General features: G+C 42.3%; 2 protein-coding genes across 6 annotated transcripts in view; both read left to right on the plus strand.

Annotated features, from left to right (window-relative positions):
- Positions 1–24: 24 nt before the first annotated feature.
- On the plus strand, positions 25–10,431 carry LOC104334603 (CDC42 small effector protein 2-B-like). 2 transcript variants are annotated; one of them, XM_075432086.1, is made up of 4 exons: positions 25–590; positions 2,115–2,328; positions 2,755–2,856; positions 3,395–10,431. In XM_075432086.1, exons 2-4 carry the CDS (start codon positions 2,275–2,277, stop codon positions 3,467–3,469), a joined length of 231 nt encoding a protein of 76 aa, XP_075288201.1. In that variant the 5' UTR covers positions 25–590; positions 2,115–2,274; the 3' UTR covers positions 3,470–10,431. The 2 variants fall into 2 exon arrangements, with proteins under 2 accessions (XP_075288201.1, XP_009938562.1); XM_009940260.2 differs by having other exon boundaries at positions 2,151–2,328.
- Positions 10,432–14,761: 4,330 nt separating this feature from the next.
- SPPL2A (signal peptide peptidase like 2A) overlaps positions 14,762–22,961 on the plus strand; it is a 29,004-nt gene continuing 20,804 nt past the window's right edge. For 3 of the 4 annotated variants that reach the window (XM_075431471.1, XM_075431470.1, XM_075431472.1), the window contains exons 1-4: positions 14,762–15,021; positions 18,561–18,680; positions 19,902–20,084; positions 20,912–21,001. In XM_075431471.1, coding sequence (XP_075287586.1) covers positions 14,968–15,021; positions 18,561–18,680; positions 19,902–20,084; positions 20,912–21,001 — 447 coding nt within the window. In that variant the 5' untranslated portion in view covers positions 14,762–14,967. The remainder of the gene's footprint in view (positions 15,022–18,560; positions 18,681–19,901; positions 20,085–20,911; positions 21,002–22,961) is intronic. The other variant, XM_075431473.1, reaches the window with a different exon arrangement.

Raw genomic sequence — 22,961 nt, forward strand, 5'->3', positions numbered from 1 at the left:
TTATTAGTCCTGAGCGAGCCTGAACACATGAAGATGTTGTTTTAAGTTCTTCCAGTTCGTGTGGAAACCTGGAGTCTCCGGGAGGAAGGTGGTGTCCCGTGCCGCGGCACAGACAGTGCTGTCCCGGAGGATGATACTCTGACTCACGCAGAGGAAAAGAAGAGTTCTGTTGTAAAACACAACAGGAAGACGGCCAGCGCTGCTGCATGCCAGGAGGACACCTGCAGAGCTGCCGCAGGGGTGGAAGCGAGCCACAGGCTCTATGGATAGTGCCGAGAAAACTGCACGGCTGCACAAATCTGACGTCAAAGTAAGGCACTATTTTTGGTTTCCGCTTTGCTTTTCTGACACCTGCAGGTAAGCGTGAAGCGCACAACAGACTTCTGCAGCGCCGTACAGAGCGAAGGAACCGTCGCAGGGTGTGGGACCACACTGAAGCATTCTTGCTCAGCAATCAGGATTAATTGTAACCCGGAAATACGAACTGCAAACGCACTGGAGTTGCCAAGACAGGAGCTGGCTGTGCCCCTGCGCTCGAATGAGGACGTGCCATCCCTCGAGGGCTCCCGGGGAGCAGCAGGTAGCACCAGGTAGGCACAGAGCCCCGCCGAGGCAGACGGCCAAGGGCTGGGTGGTATGGCAGGAAAAGAGTGGGTGTTCTACCATTATTTAGGGATGGGGATGTTTCTCTGTCTAATTTGATGCTCGTCTCAGCCAGTCTGTGTTCAAATAGGTTGTTAGTGTACAGTGACATGTTTTGTGATTTTAAAGAAGATCTTAGCTTTGATACAGTCTCCTTAAAGTGAAATAGACGCCAAAAATCTGCAACTGAGGTGAAGTGGAGGCAAAAGCTTTGGCATCTGCATGTTCTTAAGGTTGTGTGGGTCACTGTCCCTTCTTTGCTGCACCCAAACAAGGCATCAGTGGTGATAAAGACCACTATGAGAGGATGAAGTGAGGTGAAAAATTATAATTGAGCCAGATAATGAGTTGTATTAAAACCACTCAGGATAAAATGGAATAATATATGACACATTCTGCAATTATGTATCATATAGGCCACCTGAAACTAAAGCAAACATAAGAAACACTTTGAAAGATAAATGGCAGAAAATTTAAAAAGCTGCTTGAAGTGTGACGAGTGATGAAGTGTAAGAAAACCACGAGGGTGAAATAAATAGATGGGCTAATTACATAATTGTGGGACTACATAAGAAATGCCTGTGAAGGGGGAAGCTTATGCTGTTTGGTTGTGAAGACTTCAGTGGGGGTTGAGAAAGGCTGAATTGATGAAGCTGTAACTTCTGTTAAGCTGTAAGCTTTTAAAAAACCCTTTCTTTATAAATTAACATGTTATAGTATTGCTTCAATTATCTGGGGTATGGAAAAGTTGATATAAAAGGCTACTCTATAGCCCTGGGTTTGGTTTGAAGGAAGATATTAAGGGCAAAAAAAAAAAAAAGTCAGTTTTTATCATAACTTCAGGGTACATAAAGTCAGTGGGTTCACTGGTTGTGTCTCCAGTTCAGGAGTGCTGCATTAATAGTTTTATACATTCTGGGAAGCTCTAGGCTCTGTCTGATGAATGGTTTCTGCTGCTGGTAATACAAAGCTGTTTTTTTCTATTTTAAGGGCTTTTAGGAGTTGTAGAATACTCTTTACTTTAGGCTTTTCTGTGTCTGAGAAGAGTAACTATCAGATGTAAGAAGAAAACTTTCTCTTGTGCCTGTCTGTAGATGTTAAGTATTCAATCTGTAGTGCTTCAAAACTATTTTCTTTCAAAATACTAAATAGTTCATAAGCATTGGCTAGCTCTGCTTACAGCCAGGTCTCGGACTGTTAAACAAGACCTGACTTAATTCTAGCATTGCTTTTATTACCCTTCTGTGAAGAAAACAGAACTTACACTACTGTCTGTCTGGGAGTAAAAGTCTAGAGTTCTTAATCCTGATTTCTGATACGAACATACTGGTTTTAAATTGATGCTACTTCTCTGTCCAGGTATGTCTGAGAATTTTACAGTCGTCTTTTAGTCTTCTCAAGTGTCTATTGCTCAGTAACTGTTACAAGACTGATATATTTTAGCATGAATCTGAATGATAATCTCTTTGCAGGTGTACTCATCAGGTGCTTTCTGTGATCTTTGCTAGTGACGCTGCACAAGCAATTCCTTCCTAAACGCGTTTTAGGAGCTGCATCGTGGTCCTCAAACTGCTTTAACTCCCAGAGAAAGGATTACGCTTAACCAGAGCGTATTACCTACTGAAAAATACAATGACCGAGTTCCTGGTTTGTTTTAATTGGTGCAATGGTGAACAGCCCCAGCCGGTAGGTAGATGCGCAACTGCTATCGTTTATCAGATTTGAAATTTTGTCTTTCGGTTATGTGGAAAACACATTAATTGTCGTGTTGGTTTGATTAGTTTGGGCTAAGTAATGCAAAAGCTAAAGACAGACCTGTTAAACTATGTTTAAACTATGTGTGTTTTGCTAGAAGCTTTGGCCGTATGACTGTTTGCAGTTCTCAGGCCCTGACTTTCCAACATTAAAGAAAGTTTTTGCTAAAATTCAATTAGCAGTAATAAAAGTGACTTTGACCCTCTCTTACTGCAAACAGTCTGAAATTTCAGCCCAGTTCTAATGAGGAATCATTAGGGGCCACTACTGATTCTTTTTTTAACTCAGCTGCTTGTTTCTGTCTGAAAGCTGCTCATGTTTTCTGAATAAAGACCTAAGATATCTTCTTCCTTATAGAAGAGGCGTCGGAGACTGGACCGGAATATGATAGGAGAACCAATGAACTTTGTACACACTGCGCATGTTGGGGCAGGAGAGATGAGTAGTGACTGTTCATCAGTAAGTTTGCACCTCTTGGATATGCAGAAATCTCCGTTCAGTAACCTATAGAGCAGTTAGCCACTAAACGACTAGAAAATTGTGAGAGAAAAATTTGACACTTTTTTTTTTTTTTCATGAATAGAATAGCATCAGAACAGAACTGTCCTTTTGTTTGTAAATGTAAGATACTGTGGAAGATACATTCAGCAAGGAGTGCTTGTTTCCCCAGTAACTTTACGTATGATGAGAACTTTTTGGTTAAGGGTTCTATGGACACACTTGATCCTAGGTCCAGATAACACATCACCCTGAAGTCAAAGCTCTGCCAGGGTGAGGGATGTCAGAATGAGTGGATTTTGGATAGCAAGACCCATCTTATGCACTGCCTTGGAATACTCTTTAACAATTCTGTGTTTAGTTGTTCTTTCTCCCTACTACCGTTGGGATCCAGGACTGTAAACATATGGCTCACCTGCCTCATCAAATTGATGCTTTTAATAATTGCTCTGGCAACCAGACTCTATAAGGTGTGTGTACTAATGAACTTTTTTCCTAGGCTTTATCAATTCAGGACCACATGAAGTCTAAAGGTGGCTACACAAATGGCACTTCTGCAGCTGCTGAGGTATAGGAAACTGAGAGAAGGCTGAAATCTTATGAGGACCCCCTGGACTGTGCTTTCATATTTTCTAAAACCTCTTTATCATGGAGTAGGGAGAATAGTTGAATTATAAATAGGTCAGTGCAAGCTTTGGTGTTCTTGGCACAACAGCTAAGCTTTTGGAGGCCTTACTGTGAATTATCCTTAAAATGATCTGTCATGGTAGTGTTGTAGTAGCAACTGTAACTTGTCACCATGGATGACTTCCTAGCTGTGTCCCAAAAATCTCACAAAGTTATCTTGTAGGATGGGATTGGAAGTCAGTATGAATTGTCTGTGGGTTTGGTCTCAGTCTGTTTCTCCTCCCAAGAAAAGTAGAGGTTGATTTAACTGGAAGATATCACACTTGCACTTCTTACATGGCCTAAACTGAATTGCTAAGTAAGCTCTTGTAGCCTGTAAAATAATTTTGGCCCTGTTTTTCACATGGCTTACAACCTAATGCATAAATCTACTGAGCTGTGCTTCGGTATTTTTCTAATGTCGTTTGATGGTGAATGAACTCCAATGTGTTCTAGTTAGCTGAGTCTGCAAAACCCCATGAAACTTCTGCCGTGCTGTGATAACGCTTTTGTAGCTAAAAATGGAGGTTTTGCAAACATAACCGCTCTTGAATGAGGCTGAGAAAAACAGACATTTCTCTAAATTGCTGGGCTGCCTCCCTTCCATACATGCACTAGTGTGACTGACAGGTATTACTACAACAGAGCTAATAATGTGTACCAGTTAACTTTAAGTGGTGCCCCAATATGCTCACAACTGGGTGTTAATTTTGCATGATTACTACTGAATTTTAAACTAAATAAGATCCCTCTCTGTTACCTTTCTGTAATGGTAACTACATAGGACTTCAAGGGGTATCTTGCTTGTCTTTCTGGCTCCTTAATTTCGAGACTGTGTTTCTGTTTTTTAGATGAACTGAATTTTTTCTTGCATATGGTTTAGATAAGTATGGCTTAAGTGATACAGCCATGTGTAGGACAGAAATTTAAAGAATATTTTGAAAACTTGCAGGAGAACATTAAAAGGAAACAGTGTCTTGCAGAGGTCCAGCATGTCAAATACTTAGATAAATAGCCATAAATACCAAAACTACAGTTGATTACTTGGTTCTTACTCATCTTTCTATTAAGTGATATGAGAATACTGCTGCAGTAGAGCTCGGTTTTTCTTTTACCCAATCACTGACAACTGTTCCCCAGCTCAAAATTCTAAATGACTACCAGTGCAGGAACTTAGGAAATCTGCTTACTGTCATGGGATTAACTAAATACAAGCATTTAAATTGCTGCCGTATCAGCCCCAGTTATGCTGGAAGTCAGTGGAACTCTCTCTTTGCTCTAGGCATAAGATCAGTTATGAATTTTTTCTGTTTTAGAAAAACATATAGCTGTTAAATCTTTTAACTCGTATCATTCTGTTTGTGGCTTGTGATAATTCTTAAATCTAGACTGCTGGCTTTGCTGGATTGTTACACTGCCTTTTCTGAGTATACTAGAAAACTTAAAACATGAAATGTAGCTCTGTGTTTTTATATCCATTAGAAAAAACAACTGCCCCCCCCCATTTCATTTTTAAGGACCCAAGAGGAAGAGTGTTGATTTCTGTAACAGTCAGCATCCGATCACAACATTCTGTGACATGTAAGAGAAATCTAATATCCATGTCTTGCTAGATCCTTACTCATGAATTACAATGCATGGTAAATTTTCATATATTTTAAAAATAGCATGAGTTAGCTGTACATCTAGCTTTTCAAAGTCTTTCATAATTCTGTTGTCTAACTAGATTTATTCCAACAGCCTAGTTAAGATATAAAGAAGCTAAATCCTATATACTGTTGAGGAAGCATAAAGTGGCCAAGTTGTTTTAAAGAATAGATTCCAATTCCTCTGCTATTAAATTGAGTTCATACATTCATTGGCCCATACCTGCCCAGAAAAAATAGTGGCAGGACAGCTGTCATGAAGAAAATGGGTTGTATTTTGTTAACACTGTAAGAAAACAAATAGGAGTTCATATTTCCTGAAGACCCATAACTAGAAACAGAGGAGTTGGTGGTCATGTCTGTTCTTCTCTCTAAAAATAAATCAACAGATAATTTTATTATTAACCCCTTAGTTACAGACAAATCCTAGTTTTCATTATGTAAGCCAAGTAGCACTATCTGTTGTAAAACTAACCTGTTTTCATCAGGATCTATAGTTTTATATAGGACCATATTACAGTTTCACATAATTAAAAGGAAATGTTTTGCTGTTGCATTAAGGGTGCATTACTCTTAAAATCTAAACAAGCATAAGAGCATGTCTTAGGTATTTTTTTGTTGTGTATTTAGAAACCTTATCCAGCTGGAATCTGTCATCTAACTCAGTGTAAACCTATCTTGGCTATAATAACTCTGAGCTAGGCACTTACACTCTTTTCATTTTGTGGAAAATCTTCATATTTTCTCTGCACTGAAAACCTGTTGGTTAAGTGGATGGATGAGCGTGGCTTGAACTTTTATTGCACGAAATCAAATTTCTCCACTAGAGAGCACAATTTTACGTCAAGTCTTTTCTGTCTGCTCTATGTAAGCTGTTACTCCATTGTAGAAGTTTTTTGTTTGGTGGTTTTTGAGCTTGACTGGAATAAAATACAACAAATAAGATCAAAGGATCAAACTCTTTAATCTACATTGCAGGCTGTGAAGACCTTATATCAACACAATGTGGCAATGAAACATTACTGCTTTGACTTGATGGCATTTCATGGTTTCTTTTTGTAGTTGAAAGTAAAATAACTTTCAAGTGGAGCAGGATCAAGTCTTTGATATGTAGTCCAGCAGAGTCTCAGCACTGTATCTGTTTGCTTCCTTTAAAAAAAAAAAAAAATCAGGGTGGGAGTAATTGTTATTTTAAATACTGTCTTATCCATGGATGTCCTTGCTAGGCTTTACTGACTATCCCATAATGCTGCATAAACCTGCAGTCAGTACATAGAAAAGTTATTTGCCTTTTTTGCAGCCTAATATGTCTTTTTGCCTCTTGTAGAGCAGCTTTATAACAATTATGTGGTGTCCTGGTATGTTCCAAGTTAGGCTGTAACATGATAACTTGCAGCCCAGGCACGTAGTGCTATTCCTTTGTATGGTCTTGCCATATTGGGCTATCAGGTGCTTCTGTACCTTCCACTCTGTATAGACAAGAAATGTTTAAGAGATTAATAAACATGCTTAATCTTACTGTGCCAGAAAGAATAAGCACAGTTTGACAATGCTAAATTCCATGGAGGTGTGTCTATGAAATTCATTATATGTTACTAAATACAGTAACACTGCAAAAAAAAAAAATCAAATCTGTTGGTGAAAGATGATTACGTAGCTGCTCTTGATTGTGTTTGGATTTACTTTGCTATCAGCACTGTGACACTGCCATAAAAACCCAACAGTTGAAGATAAGAACGATCTTGTCTGCTTTTCATAGTTGCTGTGGAGACAAATGAGATGAATGACAGGAAGAAAACAGTGCTGTGTTACAGGGGCGTCAGAAAGATCTCCTCTGGTGAGTGGGTTCCTGCAAGGCTGCCAGATACTTTGTGGTTCTGCAAACTTGGTTAGTCAAGAATCTCGGGCAGTTATTTTAATAACACTGTATTATGAAATCGTTCAGATAAAGTTAGATGATCAGGGAATATGAGGTAGAAGCTAGATCTTTCTTCCTAGTGTGTGTATCACCTTTTCTCAGGAGAACAAACTGTTCAGTGGGACTGATTAAAGAGTACTCGCAGTACTCTCATTTACGATATTGTGCTTCTAGTTTATGGCTCCTGGAGGTAGACTTTGAGTTCTAAAATCTGTGAGACAGGTGAATCACGCTAACGGTTAATGTTGAAGGTGTGGAGTCCTGAAATAAAAAAAAATTCTAGTGCATTTGATTGCAGATCAGCTTCAGGGCAGAAAACAAAGACTAACCATAAATAGAATGTTCTTCTAAAAACAAAGCTGCTTGGAATAAATTTCGTATTTGTTTATTTTTAAAAAGTGGAGACTTGCATTTTTAACTCCTTGCTATTGTAGTACCACTCTTACTGTGTTCCTTTCTGTCTTAATACAGGGGCTAGATCAACAGAATTTAGACCCAAAGTAGCAGTTAATGCTTGAAATTCAAAGTTGTAGATGCCTAGCTGTACAGCTGAAGTCCCTGTGCGCCCAAGGAGATGCTCTAAGTGGTTGGTGCTTGGGCTTCTGCAGACAAACTGCCCTCTCTTCAGACATGGTAATTTGTCTGGCACACAGGGCCCAAGTTATGTCAGTGGTGGTCCTGTTGATATTCAAGAGGTTACAGCGTATATGTAAAAGTTTAGTGCTGTACAGAATAGGTCCTCTCTAGGAGCTGGACAGTTGCTTGCTCAACAGAGCTTTAAGCTGTGGAGTTACTTAACCTTACCACCGCATGCAGCTCTGTGCCAGTTTTGTTCTTTGCCCAAGAAAGTATGAAGTCTCCTTTTTATTGCTTAATTCTTCATACTCCAGGGAAGGTGGTCAGAGGGGCTAACAGGACAATCAGGAACTGCAGAAAAATGAGACAGACAAGCGAGGCAGGTTCAGAAGCCATAGAGAGGCAATGTAGTGTGTGTTTATGAGGAACGAGCAGGGAGCAGAACATGTGCATGTTAATGTTTATCTGCAATGCACAGGACAGCTTTGTTGATATCCATTGGAAAATACTTGTGTGCATAATTGGTTTATGGAGGAAACTGGGCACTTAAATGCATGACTAAACTGGGACTTTGAGACGCAGATTGCCAATGTAACTTTAATGGATGGTAGTATCCTCTTCCTGCAGTGGCTTACAAAGCTGGCTTCAGAAAGTATGGGGCCACGCAGAAAGCTAGCTTTGGTTCAGCAGTCACAAACTGATGATGCATGTAGGTTTGGAAGACAAGATGGATTTTTTTTTTCCTGATGAATGTGAGGTTGCAGATGTTCTAAATGCGGAGGCCTGCTGTGCCCAGCGCTACCTCCGTGGAACACAAAACAAGTAAAACTTAGAGTTAATACAAAACAGCAGTAGTAAAAGGGTATTTGCCTTCAGTCCACCATGCTGCCACAACTTCAGGGAAATGAACTAGATCCATCTGATGCGCAGCTTCCAGGTGTTGGGAGAGTATGGACAGGTTGGAGCTGAAAGGTCATGAGGACTTCCTTGTGCCTGAGGAGGTTTGAGTGATGTTCTCCTGGACTCTGCAGGCTGAGGTGCCAGGACATTACCATGGCAACACCAGATTTCCGGTGAGACCTTTTCTCCTGGTGCTATGTAGAAAAAGGAAACACAAAGAAAATAGCAAAAGCGCTTTGAGTAGGAAGGGACATTACTGGTATGTGTTCTTGTGCCAAAAAAGCTCCCAACTTGAGGTGCTTAATCCTGAACCAGGACTGCTGTCTTCACCTGGGAACTTCCAGATGAGCAAACCCATGTTATAATAAACAACTGTGCCCTTCCAGGGAGAGCAGGGTGTGTGAGGGCACCTGCAGCATGATGTGCTTTGGCCTCTGCACTGCTTCAACCCAGGCCGAACTGGCTTATCACGCGGTGCAGTATGGCTGCCGAACACCGCTGGGCTGGCACTTGTTCCACGCATCCTGTTTCTGTGCAGCCTATTGATGTGACCAAATCCTAAAAGGTTACCCAAAAATGTAGTTCAAACGAGAGGAGTTTCTCTTAACCTAGTTTTAATGCCATTTGCAAGAGACTAGTAGCAGATAGACAAGAAAAACAACGAACAACTTTGGAGTGTCTGTGAGATCTCTACAGTAATTACGCATGAAATCAAGGCCACAAAGCTGTCAGGGAAATTACTTGGTGAACTTTTTTTTTGTTTCTTATTAAAACAATGTAAATGGGAAGAATATTCTCTTTGTAACAAATTTTAAGTTTCCTCTGGTATTTGCATATAAATCCAAACTGAACAAAATCAAGGTGGTTATTACTAAGGGCCCACCCTAATTCAGGGGAGAAAAGAAGTTGAATTGTCTTTTACTGTTTTAATATGTATTTTAATATGTATGTATATATTTAGACCTTCATTTTAAGTAATGGGGAAGGAAATAATTCATTCTTTTAAACTGAAATTAGTATGATTGCTCTGGCTTACTGGAAGTTAAAAAAAAAAAAAGGACTTAAAAAAAAAAAGTACCTCTAAACTACTGAGAGAGAATGGTGTGCTTTTAAAGCTGACAGTGGCCTGTACGAGTGGATGACTAACTAATTTTAGATTCTTCATCAGAGCTAGAAAAGTGTTTGGTTACAGGATTTTATATATATATATAATAGCGTATTTACATGCATCTGATCTTGCTGGTCCTTAAGACATGTACATTTTACATAATTTACCTGAGCTGAGGCTAAAGGTGAATGAAGACTATACTGATAACCAGTAATTAATCTCTTCACAGTGAGCTGTCTTAAATTAAGGATTCATAGATTAGGCAAAACAATGGCACTTATTCTAGACAAATCTATTTTTAAAAAATTAATCTAATAACGTAAGTTTAAAAGTCCTGTCTCAACATGAGCTGAAGCTGCTTATTAATGGTGAAAGTAATACGCTTTTAAATGCAGTTACTCGTGTTTACCCTTGCAGTCTCTACCACCAGGAAATATTAAAACCTGACTCAGTACCTTTGAGGGTGTGATACAAGCTTGAAAACATAAAAGTAAGGTTTGCAGTCCTTCATTAATGCATGCTAATATGACCTTGCTGCATAATGGCATATGAGGAAGGCTTTCACTAGTTTCTTTCAAATACTTTAAACATCACCTTTGAAAATGCATTTGAATTGGTTATTCTCTCCACTGTGTAACATCCAGTGAACTGGGGTATCTCTTGCTTGAGCAGATTGATATTTACTGGCATTCAGATAAGGCTGCTGGGGAAAAGTTGCTAGATGTGTGTTTGTATTAATAAACATTTCTTAAATACCAGTCTTCGTATGTTTTGCATTCTTTCCGGGAGATAGAGGTCCCATCAGGCTGTTGCACATGTCTTCCTCTTTGCCATGTGTCTTGCAGAGACAGCAGGTTTCAGGAACAGTGTTCCTCGAGTCTCCTCAGTCAAGAGGTTTCACAGTGTGATCTGGCTGTCTTGTTCCAGGCTCCAGCCAAAAAGCTGTGAAAATATGAAACCCTGAAAGAGGCCGTTTATAGAACGGGGGTAAAATTTTCTTTGGTTAGGCCACTTCCTTTTTCTTGTCACCTGCATTATTCTGCCCTATTACTCTACTGCCAACTAAATTTCTTACAAATATATTTACATTCAGTATTTGGGTCAGTGTTCTCTCTTAGTTCTTAGAAATGAATATAACATATTAAAAAAAATCCTTCATCCCTTTGAAGGCTGTGTATTGATTAATGAACCCAAAAGCCCCTCTTTACTGGTTTGTTTTTTTTTTTTTGCATGACAGAACTGTTTAGTGAGCAGACTCTAGTCCCTTTTACAGTCTTAGTCTTTTAAAAATTATGCAGTATGTTTTCTCTTAAATACCTAATGCTGATAGCCACCCTTCCAAATCTGCCACCTAACAAGGCAACTGTTTTCTGTTTATGGTATTTTATGCAAAATTAACAGAATTGGACAGTAACTCAAAGTTCAGCTAATGGAAGAGAAAATTGAATTGGATAAGGAGATACAGGGAAAGGAACAGAAAAAGGCAGATTGGTTGGGATAACTTTACTCAAAAGCCAAGAGGCTGATAAATATGAAAAAACAAAGTAGTGCTTAATGCAATGGGAGAGTCAGAAGAATGACGTTGGAATGGAAGATGTTTTGGAAGTCTCTCCTTGTGAGTCAAATAACTGGTATTTAGAAGTGTGCATGTGTGGCAGAAAACAAGCAGGAGGAAGGACGGGATAATTTCGTGATCCGTTTGAAAAGGAATTCAACCAGTTTCTTTTCTGTGCTAATGGTTATTTAGCTTCAGTTCCCTCTTTCTAACTTGTGCTCAAAGCCTACATTAAGCATCTTTGTTCCTTAATGCTTTGAAATGCTTCAGGAATGCCTGAGCTAGGTTACAGAATTTATTTCATGTTGACGTTTTGGTTTGGAAAGGGATTCTTCCAAGTGTTGTTTCTCTTTTCTCTGATGGAAATAATTGTGGTGGTGTAGAAAGGATCCAATTCTTGGTGTGGATTTTCAGTATCTTACACTGATTATGAGTAGAAGCTGTGGTGTTCATTCCAAATAAAGAATTTCAGGTTTGAAACTGGGGGGGGAAAAATCTTTTAGGCTTTGAAGTAATTCTTTGGGCTCTGAATGTCTTTATAACCTAGTTTTCCTCTGCTTGGGATTGGAAATGACATATATGAATAAAATCTAGTTTTTCTTATAGTGCTGAAATTAGAGACTTGATCATCTGTTTTTAGTTTTGGTTACACGTTAAAGCTAATGGTAAGAATTGGGGACTACTTTGGTTGCCAATAAACATTGGGTAGAAGCTTTATTGACGTCCTGAATGCGAGCTGCCCATGTCCTGAGCTAACATTGGTACCGGAAAGCGGCAAAAGAATTTACTCTCTAAAACAGAAGTTTGGAGTGTTAGAAAGCGGGCATTCTTTATTGCAGCGCTGGACGTACAGGGGATCGCTCTGCTCAAACGTGCGTGCCGAAAAGACACAATTACTAGGTATTTATGTTATGTTAACATACATATTCATTATATTTGAGAAGTTCTCATCATATTCATGTTTTTTCTGATAACTCATTAGCATACGTTAATGTCCTTTGCACATGTCTGTTGGTGCCTGCAGGTGGTCGTTGGGGGTCTTCAGATGAAGGCTCGTACTCTTCATCACAGTGTCCGCTGGTTGACCTTTGCTTCTGCGCAAACTCAGTTCTAAGATCAGGTATACCATGTCCTTCAAGGTTGCTTTGTTACAGTCTTATGGTCACTTAGTAGCCTCCTTATCTTCATGGTCCTGTGCATCTGCTCTCCCAAGGCCAAGCTGTCTAAGTGGGATTATTCAAGAGTCTCTTATCTTACAACCTTCCCGATTATTCACAGAGAACCAAGGCTTGCTTTGGTTTTAATTAATCTGTTGTGTAATGATTCTGAAACCTAAAGTGATAACTTTTATCTACATCTGCTACATCTGGTACGTTCGCTACATTCACAAGTATCAACATTAGGGCTCTTCAGTGCAGGTATTTCTAACCTGACAGCCCTGCTGGACTGCGGGGAATGCATTTTACCTAAGAGACGCTTACACCAGTATCTTTAAACATGCATCAAGGCATGGGAGATCAAACCAAGCATACGCTTTTTGGGAGAGCAATGTCCTTTTATTTAAAGGAAATTGTACTCCTAGTATTTCTCCTTGGCCCATGTTTTTTCAGCTGCAGACATAATAAAAACTGCTGCGCTTTCCTAGGGAATGCAAGGAAGGAGAGGAGTGTTTGGTAGGGCGGGACACCCAGGAGAATTTGATCCTGGGAGCAGCTACGCATTTGCAATTCGAATTAAACACTTCTTCCATACCTGAAATACACGCTCATGTACATACACTTAGCCCTTTACAGATCACAGAACTGATAGATTTATTTGAAGTAATCTGTCTTAACCTGTCACCCGGATCATCTTAGATTCAGAAGAAGAGATAGTAGTTGGTGAGAAGTGTCATGGTTACTCTGACAACAGCACCAAAATAGAAACACACAGAGGGACAATGTACTAGCTGTTTTTTTAATACCGATTCTGCATGGAATATGAATTATTAGCTGTGTCATGGTGTGCTGTTATCTTTTACTGTTTAAGCACACTAAATTGTTAGACACTTTCACAGCCTAGCAAATCTACAAGGTGCATAAGCCTCTTCTGTTGCTGATACGAATTGCATATTGTCACTGGGAGGGGAAAAAAAGCTTGCCTGTTATCATAAAAATATCTGTATTGATCAAAACACTACTTATTTACAGGTATGTAAATGTTATTCAGATTTTTACAGCAACAGAACAGCTTAATGAAAATTTGCTGTAATGCAGTGGGGAAATGTTCCCTGTAGATGTTTTACATGGCTTTGACCTTAAATTCAAATAGAGAGAAAACCACGCACGCACAAACCTCTTTCCTCAGTAGTAATGACTAATAACCACTTAGTCTGTGAGCAGCTCAAGCCAAGTGGGTTACCCACTTCAGGATTTGATTTACTAATGCTGGACTGCAGCTCGGTTCTTGTCCTGTTGCCCTCTCCCTTTTCTTTCACGCCTCTGCCGTCTCACCCGTGGCCGCTTCCCAGCCTGTCTCCAGTGGTTCCTTACCTTCGCCTCTTCCCCTTCCCTGTGCGTGCTGGCCCAGGGGCAGCCCCAGCCCTGTGGGAACAGCGTAACCAGTGCTTGAAATCCTCCAGCCGAAGATGTTGCCCAACTTCCTTAGCTGGTAAATCAAGAAGCTGTTTCAGTCTGTCTCATTCCTGTAAATCGTTGCTGGTGCTTACAGCTGGGGCATCACAGCCCTTTAAATGTTTTCCAAGCCTGGAAGACCTCTCTGAAATGCTCTTTCTTTTTAAGCACAAACAGTGCAGCTCCTTCAACCTCTATTTTATAGGTGATGTTTTGCTGTTTCTTGTGCTTGTTGCTCTCGCTGAAGACCTAACTGCTACCCTCGCCGCACCTCTCCCCCATGGCTTCGTCTGTGCCTGGTCACCCAGAATGGCAGGGCGAGGTGAAACTCGGCTTGCTTTGTCTGGGGAAATGTGGGACAAAACCAGTCGTTTCTGCTTATTTGTAATGGCTGTGAAGGGCTTCAGGGAGCACTGAAGTACCTAAACCCCGCGCATCTTGGAGCTGCTGGGTGGAAGACCCGACACCCTGGCAGCTGCTGACCCCCTAGAAAACCACAGCAAAAGAACAGGGCAAAAACGAACGCGGGGTGGGTAGGGGACAGCCCTGGCCGTCGGCAAGAGCCCGCGTGGGCCGCCCTGGCTCTCCTCGGGACAGAGTGACGGAGCGGTTTGGGTCGGAAGGGACCTTACAGACCCCCCCCACGGGCAGGGACCCTTCCACCAGCCCAGGCTGCTCAACGCCCGGTCTGGCCTGGCCTTGAGCCCCGCCAGAGAGGGGGCCGCCACCGCTCCTCCGGGCAGCCCGTGCCGGGGCCTCGCCGCCCTCGGGGGGATGGATTTCCCGCTCGCAGCCCGCCCCACAACCCCCGGCCCGGCAGCGGGCGGCGGGATGCGGCACTCGCCCCCCGGCGCCGCACCGCCCCGAGCACCGCCCCGCGGCCCAGGGGAAGAGCGGCCGCGGCGCCCCGGGGGCCGCGCCGGCGGCAGCAGCAGCAGGAGCTGCGGCAGCAGGAGCAGCCGCCCCCACCGGCCGCGGCGGACGGAAGAGGAAGTGGCCCCTCGCCGGGAGCCGGCGGCGGGCAGAGGCTCCGTGGCGGGCGCGGGGAGCCCGAGCCCCGCCGAGCCCCTTCTCCGAGCGGGCGGCGGAAGATGAGGGCCGCCGGGCTGCTGTGGGCCGCGCTGTGGGGCCTGCTGCTCCCGCCGGTAAGGGGCTGCGCTGCCCGCGGCCTGGGCCCGGGCCGCTTGTAGCGGGTGGCGGCGGGGCCGGCCGGGGACCTTCCTCTGCCCGCTTCTCGCCGGGAACCCCTCGCTGGGGGACCCCGAGCGCCGCAGGGGCCGTGTCGGGCCTCCCGGGCCTGCCTCGGACAAGGCCGCTGTCCCCTCTCCGGGCTCGGGAGCGCAGGCCGGGCCCGGGTGGCCGCTCTCCCGGGTGCCTGCGCGGGGAGACGCGGGTGCTGCTTGCGGAGGTGTTCGAGGCCGGGTGCGGGGGTGGGCTCGCGGGGCCTGCGTATGTCCTGGCTGCTGGCTCGTTCCTCGGTTCCGTTTCGGTTCCTCGGCCGCTCCTCCCCGCTCGCAGGTGGAGTGGGCATAGGCCGCTGGGGTGGCTGCTGCCCGGCCAGGGGTGGGGCGGGGCGGGGAGCCGGGAGCCACCATGGCCTGCTCGGCGGCCCGAGGGGCAGAGCTGCAGCCAGTGCTGCTCCACGGAGCTGTTCTGTTGTTGGGGTTTGCTTGCTTGCTGGCTTGTTTTTAACGTAGTTTTTATCTTGTTTTGGCAAGGCAGGATGCGGAGTGCTTGCCCGTGTAGGAGGTCGCCACTGGGTAAGCTCAGCAGTAGGTGTGCAGCGCAGTTTGTTAGTGCCCAGAGAATGGCCTGGTAGCGTTGTGTCTATGAGGCACTCCCTCGCTGTTTGTGAGCCCCACGGATCTGTCTTTAGCTGCATTTGGGTTTTCTGAAGAGTGGCTTTGCCCCTGACCCCAGTGGTTCACTGCTGCCGACAAGGGAAGGGGCTTCTGCCCTCCCGTAGGACTCTGGGCCCCATGTCCTGCCTCCTCCGTTGCTCTGCAGATGCAGCTGTAGCAGTGGTGAGCATCAGACCAGGCCACTGAGCCTCAAGAGCAGTGTCCTGAGGCTGACAGCGTGGGGAGTTAGTGCTCCGGAAGGTGGTAGGTGTTTGGTGAAGGACCACTGCTGCTCCCTGACCATGGCACCGGTTCCCCTGGGTTGCAGTGCCTGGAGGGAGGGAAGGAGGGACAGTGCGTGTGTGTCACAGGGCCGCTGGCAGAACTACAAAATGATGCTTGTTGTTATCATGGCTAGGTTTCTTCTCTACGCTCTTTACATTTCTGTGAGGGTCATGTTGTTACTTGCTACATACAAATACCTTCTGCCTGTTCTGTACCTTTGGGTTTCTGCTGTGTCTTATCTGGACACTAACTGTGGCAAACACTGTAAATACAGGCTTGGTTTGGTCTCTGTGTCCTCTGGTTCACGTAGCTTCCAGTATTCTACGTGGTGTGGTTACCGGTGCACTCCAAAGCTCAACAGTCAGCCCAAGCTTGTATCCCAGGGATGTGTTAGGAAAAATACGGATGAAGAGACAGTGTGAAGCGTCTTTTTCTCTGTCAAAGCACAGCAATTACACAAGAAAAATTTAAAGTTGGTAAAGGAAGGAAATATGATGAGAGTACCAGCTGGCAAAAATGGGAGTAAATTTGTTTGGTGAGGAGCTGTTGGGAGTTGCCTAACCCTGAAGGGAAGGGAGATGGTGCTGTCCCTTCAGGTAAGGACAGCTGTCACACCTTGGCTCCACGTGGAAACGTTTTTAGGCGGGTTAATCTTTTCAGGAGCAGTTTTGTGGGCACACTTTTAGTCTTCTACTTAAGTAACAAGACTGAAAATGTGCTCAGTAAGAAGTTATTACTTTGCATGTATGCTGAGAAAAAGATGTGTTTTGTACTACTCGGTGGCATGGCTGACTGCAAGGCCACGTGCCCTTGTCTGTTGTGAAAGGCGGCTATGGAAGCAATTAGAAAATAACGATCATTCAGTTGAATGGAACGGGATTTCAGTGGGGAGGTTCCAAGTGAGGTGGAGTATGTAGCGTTTCTCTTCATTTTTAACTTCTAAATGCTGTCTTTAGAGCTCAGCAAAGAATATGTGAGGGAAACATCATGCTCTGGCCCTCCCTCCCCACACCTTGTGAGCAAGAGTTACGCTCCCTGATTCATCCCCAGAGAAGAGAAGCTTGCCAGACAAAACAGGCGTATCAAATCAGCAAGGAGTCACTCCTTCTAGGTAGACTTACACCTGAATAGCATGAATGCTTCATTTCCAGGAATCCAGAAAAAGCGTATTATTCTACTTCATGAAGCAGAAAGAGCTTTTAATGGGTGGAAATGTCTGGGCTTTGCACTTGTTGGAAGTCTTTACTACTTTTATTTTGCCATTAGTTTGTACTTTTAGGTGAGTGCACTTAAGAGGGAAGCTTGATGATTTTTGTGCTGTTCGTAAATCACAGAACAACTTATTTTAGCTGACAGCTGAAGAACTGTTATATGTTAAACAGTTAGTGTGCTCAGGCCCTTTGACGCAGTTCTCCCAGCAGATGTTCGTGCGCTATGGCCAACACAATGGATTCCTCTGAAGAAGGTTTTTTGCTATTCCAACCAGGCAGACATAAACCTCTGAAACGATATCGTCACGTTTTTCTTTTCTCTCTGGGTCTGACTTGCCGCAGAATGCTGATACACTGGCCTGAGAAATGCCTCTGTAGAACTGTTCATGATTAGCATTGTACATCTGGCAACTACTTGGGCTTTCTCCCCTTACCCATGCCTACTTATAGCTTAATATCTCGATATTCTTTCAGACAAACCTAGAATTTAAAACAGCATTTAATTTTTTTTTTTTAATCTGTTGATACTTCATGATATTGAGGTCAGTTTCTCCCTCAAGAAAAACAGTCAAAATGAGATCACCTCCCAGTTTTCTTGACGTGACACTTCTTTGAGATACAAATGATGCTTATTTGTTTTCACTGCTTTGCAGCTGTAGCTACATCTAGTCCTTAGTCTCTTCATTTATCCTCTTAGATACCTGACCTTTATTAGTATATTAATACTTGGGGAGAAGTATATATATTCCTAAAATTATCAGAAGTTTTAAAATTCATATGTATTAGTAAATAACAGAAATCATATTACATGAGGGACCTGGAGTAATCTTCTGAGACACCAGTATTTTCTGAGCTGCACAAATTCTTAAAGTACACAAGTTGTTCTCTTTGCATTTACAGTTATTTGAAAAAAAAAATATTCCAGGAATTGCCATATAATACTTTTGTTAGTGGGGGAAATTCTAGAGTCTGCAGGGAGGGACAGACTTTGATCCACTTTTCCATGTACTGTTTTAATTACTTTCTGTGTAAAACGTTACACCTTTTTTTTGAAAAAAGGATGCAGAATCTGAAATTGCTTGCCTGGGTTTCTTGATGATATTCTGCTTGGTGACATGGACTGTATGTGTAACAAATGCATTGTCTTTGAAATGAGGGTAAGTAGTTTCATCCATTGACGACTTTTACTATTTTTCCATCCTGCTCTCAAGCTACCCATCTCTCATGGAATCAATCGTAATATAAAATAATTGAATAAATTCCTTTTCTCCTAACAGCTTTTAGAAGAATGTCTGTATGCTGGTATTCTGAACTTTGTTTAATTCGGAACACCCTCTTTTGTTGCAGGTAACTGCGGATGAGGGGATCCTGCACGCTTCTGGAAATGGTGAACCTCCAGTAACAAAGGATTACTGCATCGTTTACAGTTCTAACTGGATGTCTCTTCCAAAGAGCCTGGACAATGCTGTAAGTAGCTTATGATCATAGTCCCTAAGAAAACGAGAATGCAGTATGAACTCGGGTCAGCTGTAACTGCTCTTCAGAATTTTCAGTTAAATAAGTGCTATATTAAATATTTACCTTTTTTGGGTCATGTTGCTCCCCTGCCCTCAGAAGAAAAAAATCTGTATAGTGAACATTTCTATACTTCAAAAAGTGAGTTTCTGAAGCTTACAAAGGTGATACTCTCTCTGTGCTTAGAACCAGTTTTAAATATATTTACATAGTCATCTGATAGTGTTCATTTTTTTCTTCAGGTGTTAGCAGTGTGTGTAAGTTTTAGATTTGGGAGTAAAACTTCTGTTTATTTACCAAAATGTTGTGAACCAGATTTCTTATATTGGTTTATCAATTTGATCTGCTGCTTAATTGTCTTGAGAACGTGTGGTGGAATAGGAGATTATCTGGAACGTACCATCGTGCCTTATTTTCTGAGTGTGTTTCTTTGAGCCAAACTAGGGTGTGAGGCAGAAACAAATTAGGTGCTCATCATATAAATGGGAAATACTTTGTGTTTGGAAGTGATCAAGACACTCTCCCTTCCTTCCTGTCTTTCATTAGCAGGTTAACTCAGTGTAAAGCAAAGCAAAAGTCATTTTTCTGCCCCAGACGTCTTTGCTGTGCCCTTTTGGCCTCTGGGATGTCTTGACTAACTAAAGAAAACTGACAATAATTTAAAAGTAATTGTCAATATGGAATTGAACTTTGAAATAAGGATAGAAATCTTTCTTTTTAATTGTTTTGTAAGAAGTAGTGTGTTATCATGCTCGCCAACTGTTTTTGAACAAGTATTGTACTTCAGAACTCTGGTTGCGTTGTATCCGTCAGTGCTCCTTTGGCTTGTGAAGCCTGGAAATAGCACAGCGCACGCTGGATTCCCCAGAACAACACACAGTGATTTTCCTGTATTAGCAGTTTCTTATGTTTAAATTACAGCATCTGCTGTGAAATTGTGTTCAGAAACAGCCAAATATTTCAGCTGTACGCTGTTCTAAGAGTTCCTCAGTACTGTAGGCTGCAGAAATTGCTGCTCTGATTTTATGTTCCTGAATTAATGATTCCTTTCTGTTACACCTCCTTCTGGCAAACCCCACGTTAGGGAGCATAGTAATGTAGTCTTCTAGATTAGCTTGCAATATCAAATTTCCTACTTTCATGACATTCCTTTTCTTGCTCTTCTCCCTGCAGACTTTCAGGACTCTGGAAAACCTGACTTCAACAGTACTCTGCAATTATTCTGAAGTTCCTTCTGGCATAATGAAGGACAAAGCAGTTGTAGTGATGAGAGGAAACTGCACTTTTTTGGAGAAAGCAAGAATTGCACAAAGTTTGGGTGCTAAAATGCTGCTCATTGCCAGTAAACCTAGGCTGGTAAGCTACAACATACAGTTTTCTTCTGTAGTGAAATAGCATCTTACCAGTTTGGTTGGATGCAGGGTTAGCTGAGGAAAACCCCAAGAGCTGAGGACCCTGGCAGTGGGTGGGATTCCAGTGTCAGTCACTGCCCTTCCCCACAGAGCGCTCTGCTGGCGCGACTGCTGTTCCTGAGAGCCAGAGGGCCATTCTTAGTTCGCTCAGCGCAGCGCCGTGTTGTATCATCGGAGTGTAGCTACAGCTGAACTGTATTGTTAGTCTGTGCCTTGTATCTTTAATCGTGTTTCTGAATGCAAATGCTTGTCCATATCATTCCCTAATTTTGGTGTACTCTGAACTCCCTGTAATCTTAGGTGATACTTTATTTTAGACACGTGACAAAAATAGGCTAGGAAAATGTAATCGAAAATTAGAAATAAAAAAGGCATTTTGGGATACCTTTACAGATACTTCTGTTGCTTTTTTGTTGTCTATTACAGCTGCAGCATGTATGAACAAATATTTGCAGTTTATGAATTGGTGTGATTATCATGGAAGGTTAATCTTGTTTTAAAAACGTAGAGAATAAAAACTGTTTTCATGATCCCTTGTAATACTGTAAAAGCACGACAACTTTATGAATCCAGATGTTCATAGTATCGCCTGTTTTGATTTAAGTACAACTGTCTTCATTAACCTTTTGCAAAAGGTGATGAATGAGCTCTCTTTTTTTTTTTTTTCTTTCCTACAAATACACTGAAATTTAAAGGATAATCTGCTTTTCGGGATCTAACTTGCTTTGCAATTAGGCTCAACATACTTATCACTGACACTTTCTCTTTTAGTCTCCTCTTTCAGATAACAAGACTGATTTTGAAGATGTGACTCTTCCAGTTGCTCTTATAAGATATAATGACATAGTAGATATGCAGCTGGTAAGTCACATAATTTCAGCATGTTATGGTTTGTATGAACTTAGGTTTTTTAACAAATAAATAATTTCAGGTCAGATATGGCTGTCTACCTGATTTCAAGGCGCATAGATAATGCTTTCAGTTTCACAGAAGAGGATGGATATTAAGTGGTGGAAACGCTAGTCTTCCTTATTCAGGTTAATTTGAGACAATGATTAATTAGAACATTAAGAATGGGAAACATAATACCTAACTGGAGGGAGGGTAATCTTAGAAGTCTTCCTGCTAAACAAGATAAGCAGCCTTCCAGTAGACTTGTATACAATTGCAGGTGCCTGACATATGTCAAGAGCTGTAGCCCGAGAGGGCTATTCTTCAGCGCAGAAGCTAGAACAGTTGAGGTTGTATCTATTGGCATGGTATCTTTCAGGCAAGCAGTACCTTATCAGGTTGGATCTTGAGGAAGGTGTGAGGGTTTTTTTTGTCTTTGCCAGGTGATGAGCTGTCATGTCATACAGCATGACAGCATCTGTTACAGAGCCGTTAGGCAGTGTAGTTCGAGTTTCTGCTGATGAGTTGCTAAGTGAGATGGGGAGATGCCAAGTGTGTGTCATTAAAAAGTGGCAGTTTTGCTATCACCTGCGTTTTACAAGCAGAGGAATTTGTTTTGGGGGTATTTGGAGTTTGTTTTCCTTGACATTTAATATTGGGATACAGAACATTGCAGAGGATTTTAAAGAAAACAGTATCTTTTCTTCTATGTGGCTTTTTATGTTGTTATTTTGTTGTTGTTTTGGGTTTTATTTAGTGTTCAACAGCTTTGCTAGACAGGGGTTGCACTGCACGTGTTTTTCTGTCAGTAGCAGAGGCTAGCACTAACCTGTGTAGTCTTAGCTTCTTGGATTGAATTTGCAAGCTCACTTCACCATTTCTGCTCCTGATCTTCAGAGCTGGCATGGGAGGTTGTCTTAGGTAAGTACGCAAACTGAAGCTGTGCATAGATGTATAGGACTTCGGTTGTTTCCTGTCTGTTCCCAGTAAAGATTGGTTCTTGCCAACCATTGACATGACTGAAGGTTTGCCATGACTGTCCTCAGTTTGCCATGGTCTTGATGAATACTGTGTTTTGGTTCAGGTTGTCCTCTGTCTTCAAATAAGTAAAACAAGTGTTGTTCGCTTCATTGAGTGGTTTTAAGATATGCCCTACTAACATGAAAGGGAACTAGGGCAAGGTTGGATCCCTAATTTGCACCACTTTGATAATCTTCTTTGCACCGCTTTATTGCCTAATGCTGTTTGGGGTGGTGTCATGTAGAGTCACTTCTGTATAGCTATAGTAATTCACCAGAGTAACTTTGCTAGTAGATTAGTGAGCCAGGTGAGGTCTCATACCACTAATGAATCCAGAGATTCAGTTCTGTCTTATAGTGAGACTTCCTTCATGAAAGTAGTGAGGAGTACAGCTTAGCCTACAAGTAATCCTTTCCTAGTTCCGATGTAGTTTTTGCCACAGCCTTCTGTTGTGGCACTGGCAGCTGTTTGTTTTTTGTTGCTTAGAACCTGGCAACCATTGTACTCTGCTACTATAGCCTTTTCAAGGCTTCCAACTTTCTCCTTTGATTTAGAAGAGACACATGGCACCAGTCTGAGGGTAGCTAGTTTGTATAAGCATTCCTTCTACTTTTTCTTAAAAGACTTAAACTGTTAGCTTTCACCGTTGGAGTCAGGTGTGTAATGAGTCTTAATAGCAGTAGTGGAGTGGTGCAAACCTTCCAGCAAGTGGACAGCTCTCCTGCAGAGTTGTTACCTGGTGCGATGTGTTTGATTCTAGTCCTCCCTGTGGTGGAAACTGAGACTTTGTAAGTTTTCAGTGAAGAGCAGAACAATAGGAACAAAAGGAAACAATCACTCTAAATGGTAGTGTGAATTGTACTTCCTAAAATTTCTGAAACTTAAAGGAGTAACTGTATTAAGACATGTT

The sequence above is a fragment of the Opisthocomus hoazin genome, chromosome 10 (assembly GCF_030867145.1).
Source record: "Opisthocomus hoazin isolate bOpiHoa1 chromosome 10, bOpiHoa1.hap1, whole genome shotgun sequence".
NCBI classification, from domain to species: Eukaryota; Metazoa; Chordata; class Aves; order Opisthocomiformes; family Opisthocomidae; genus Opisthocomus; species Opisthocomus hoazin.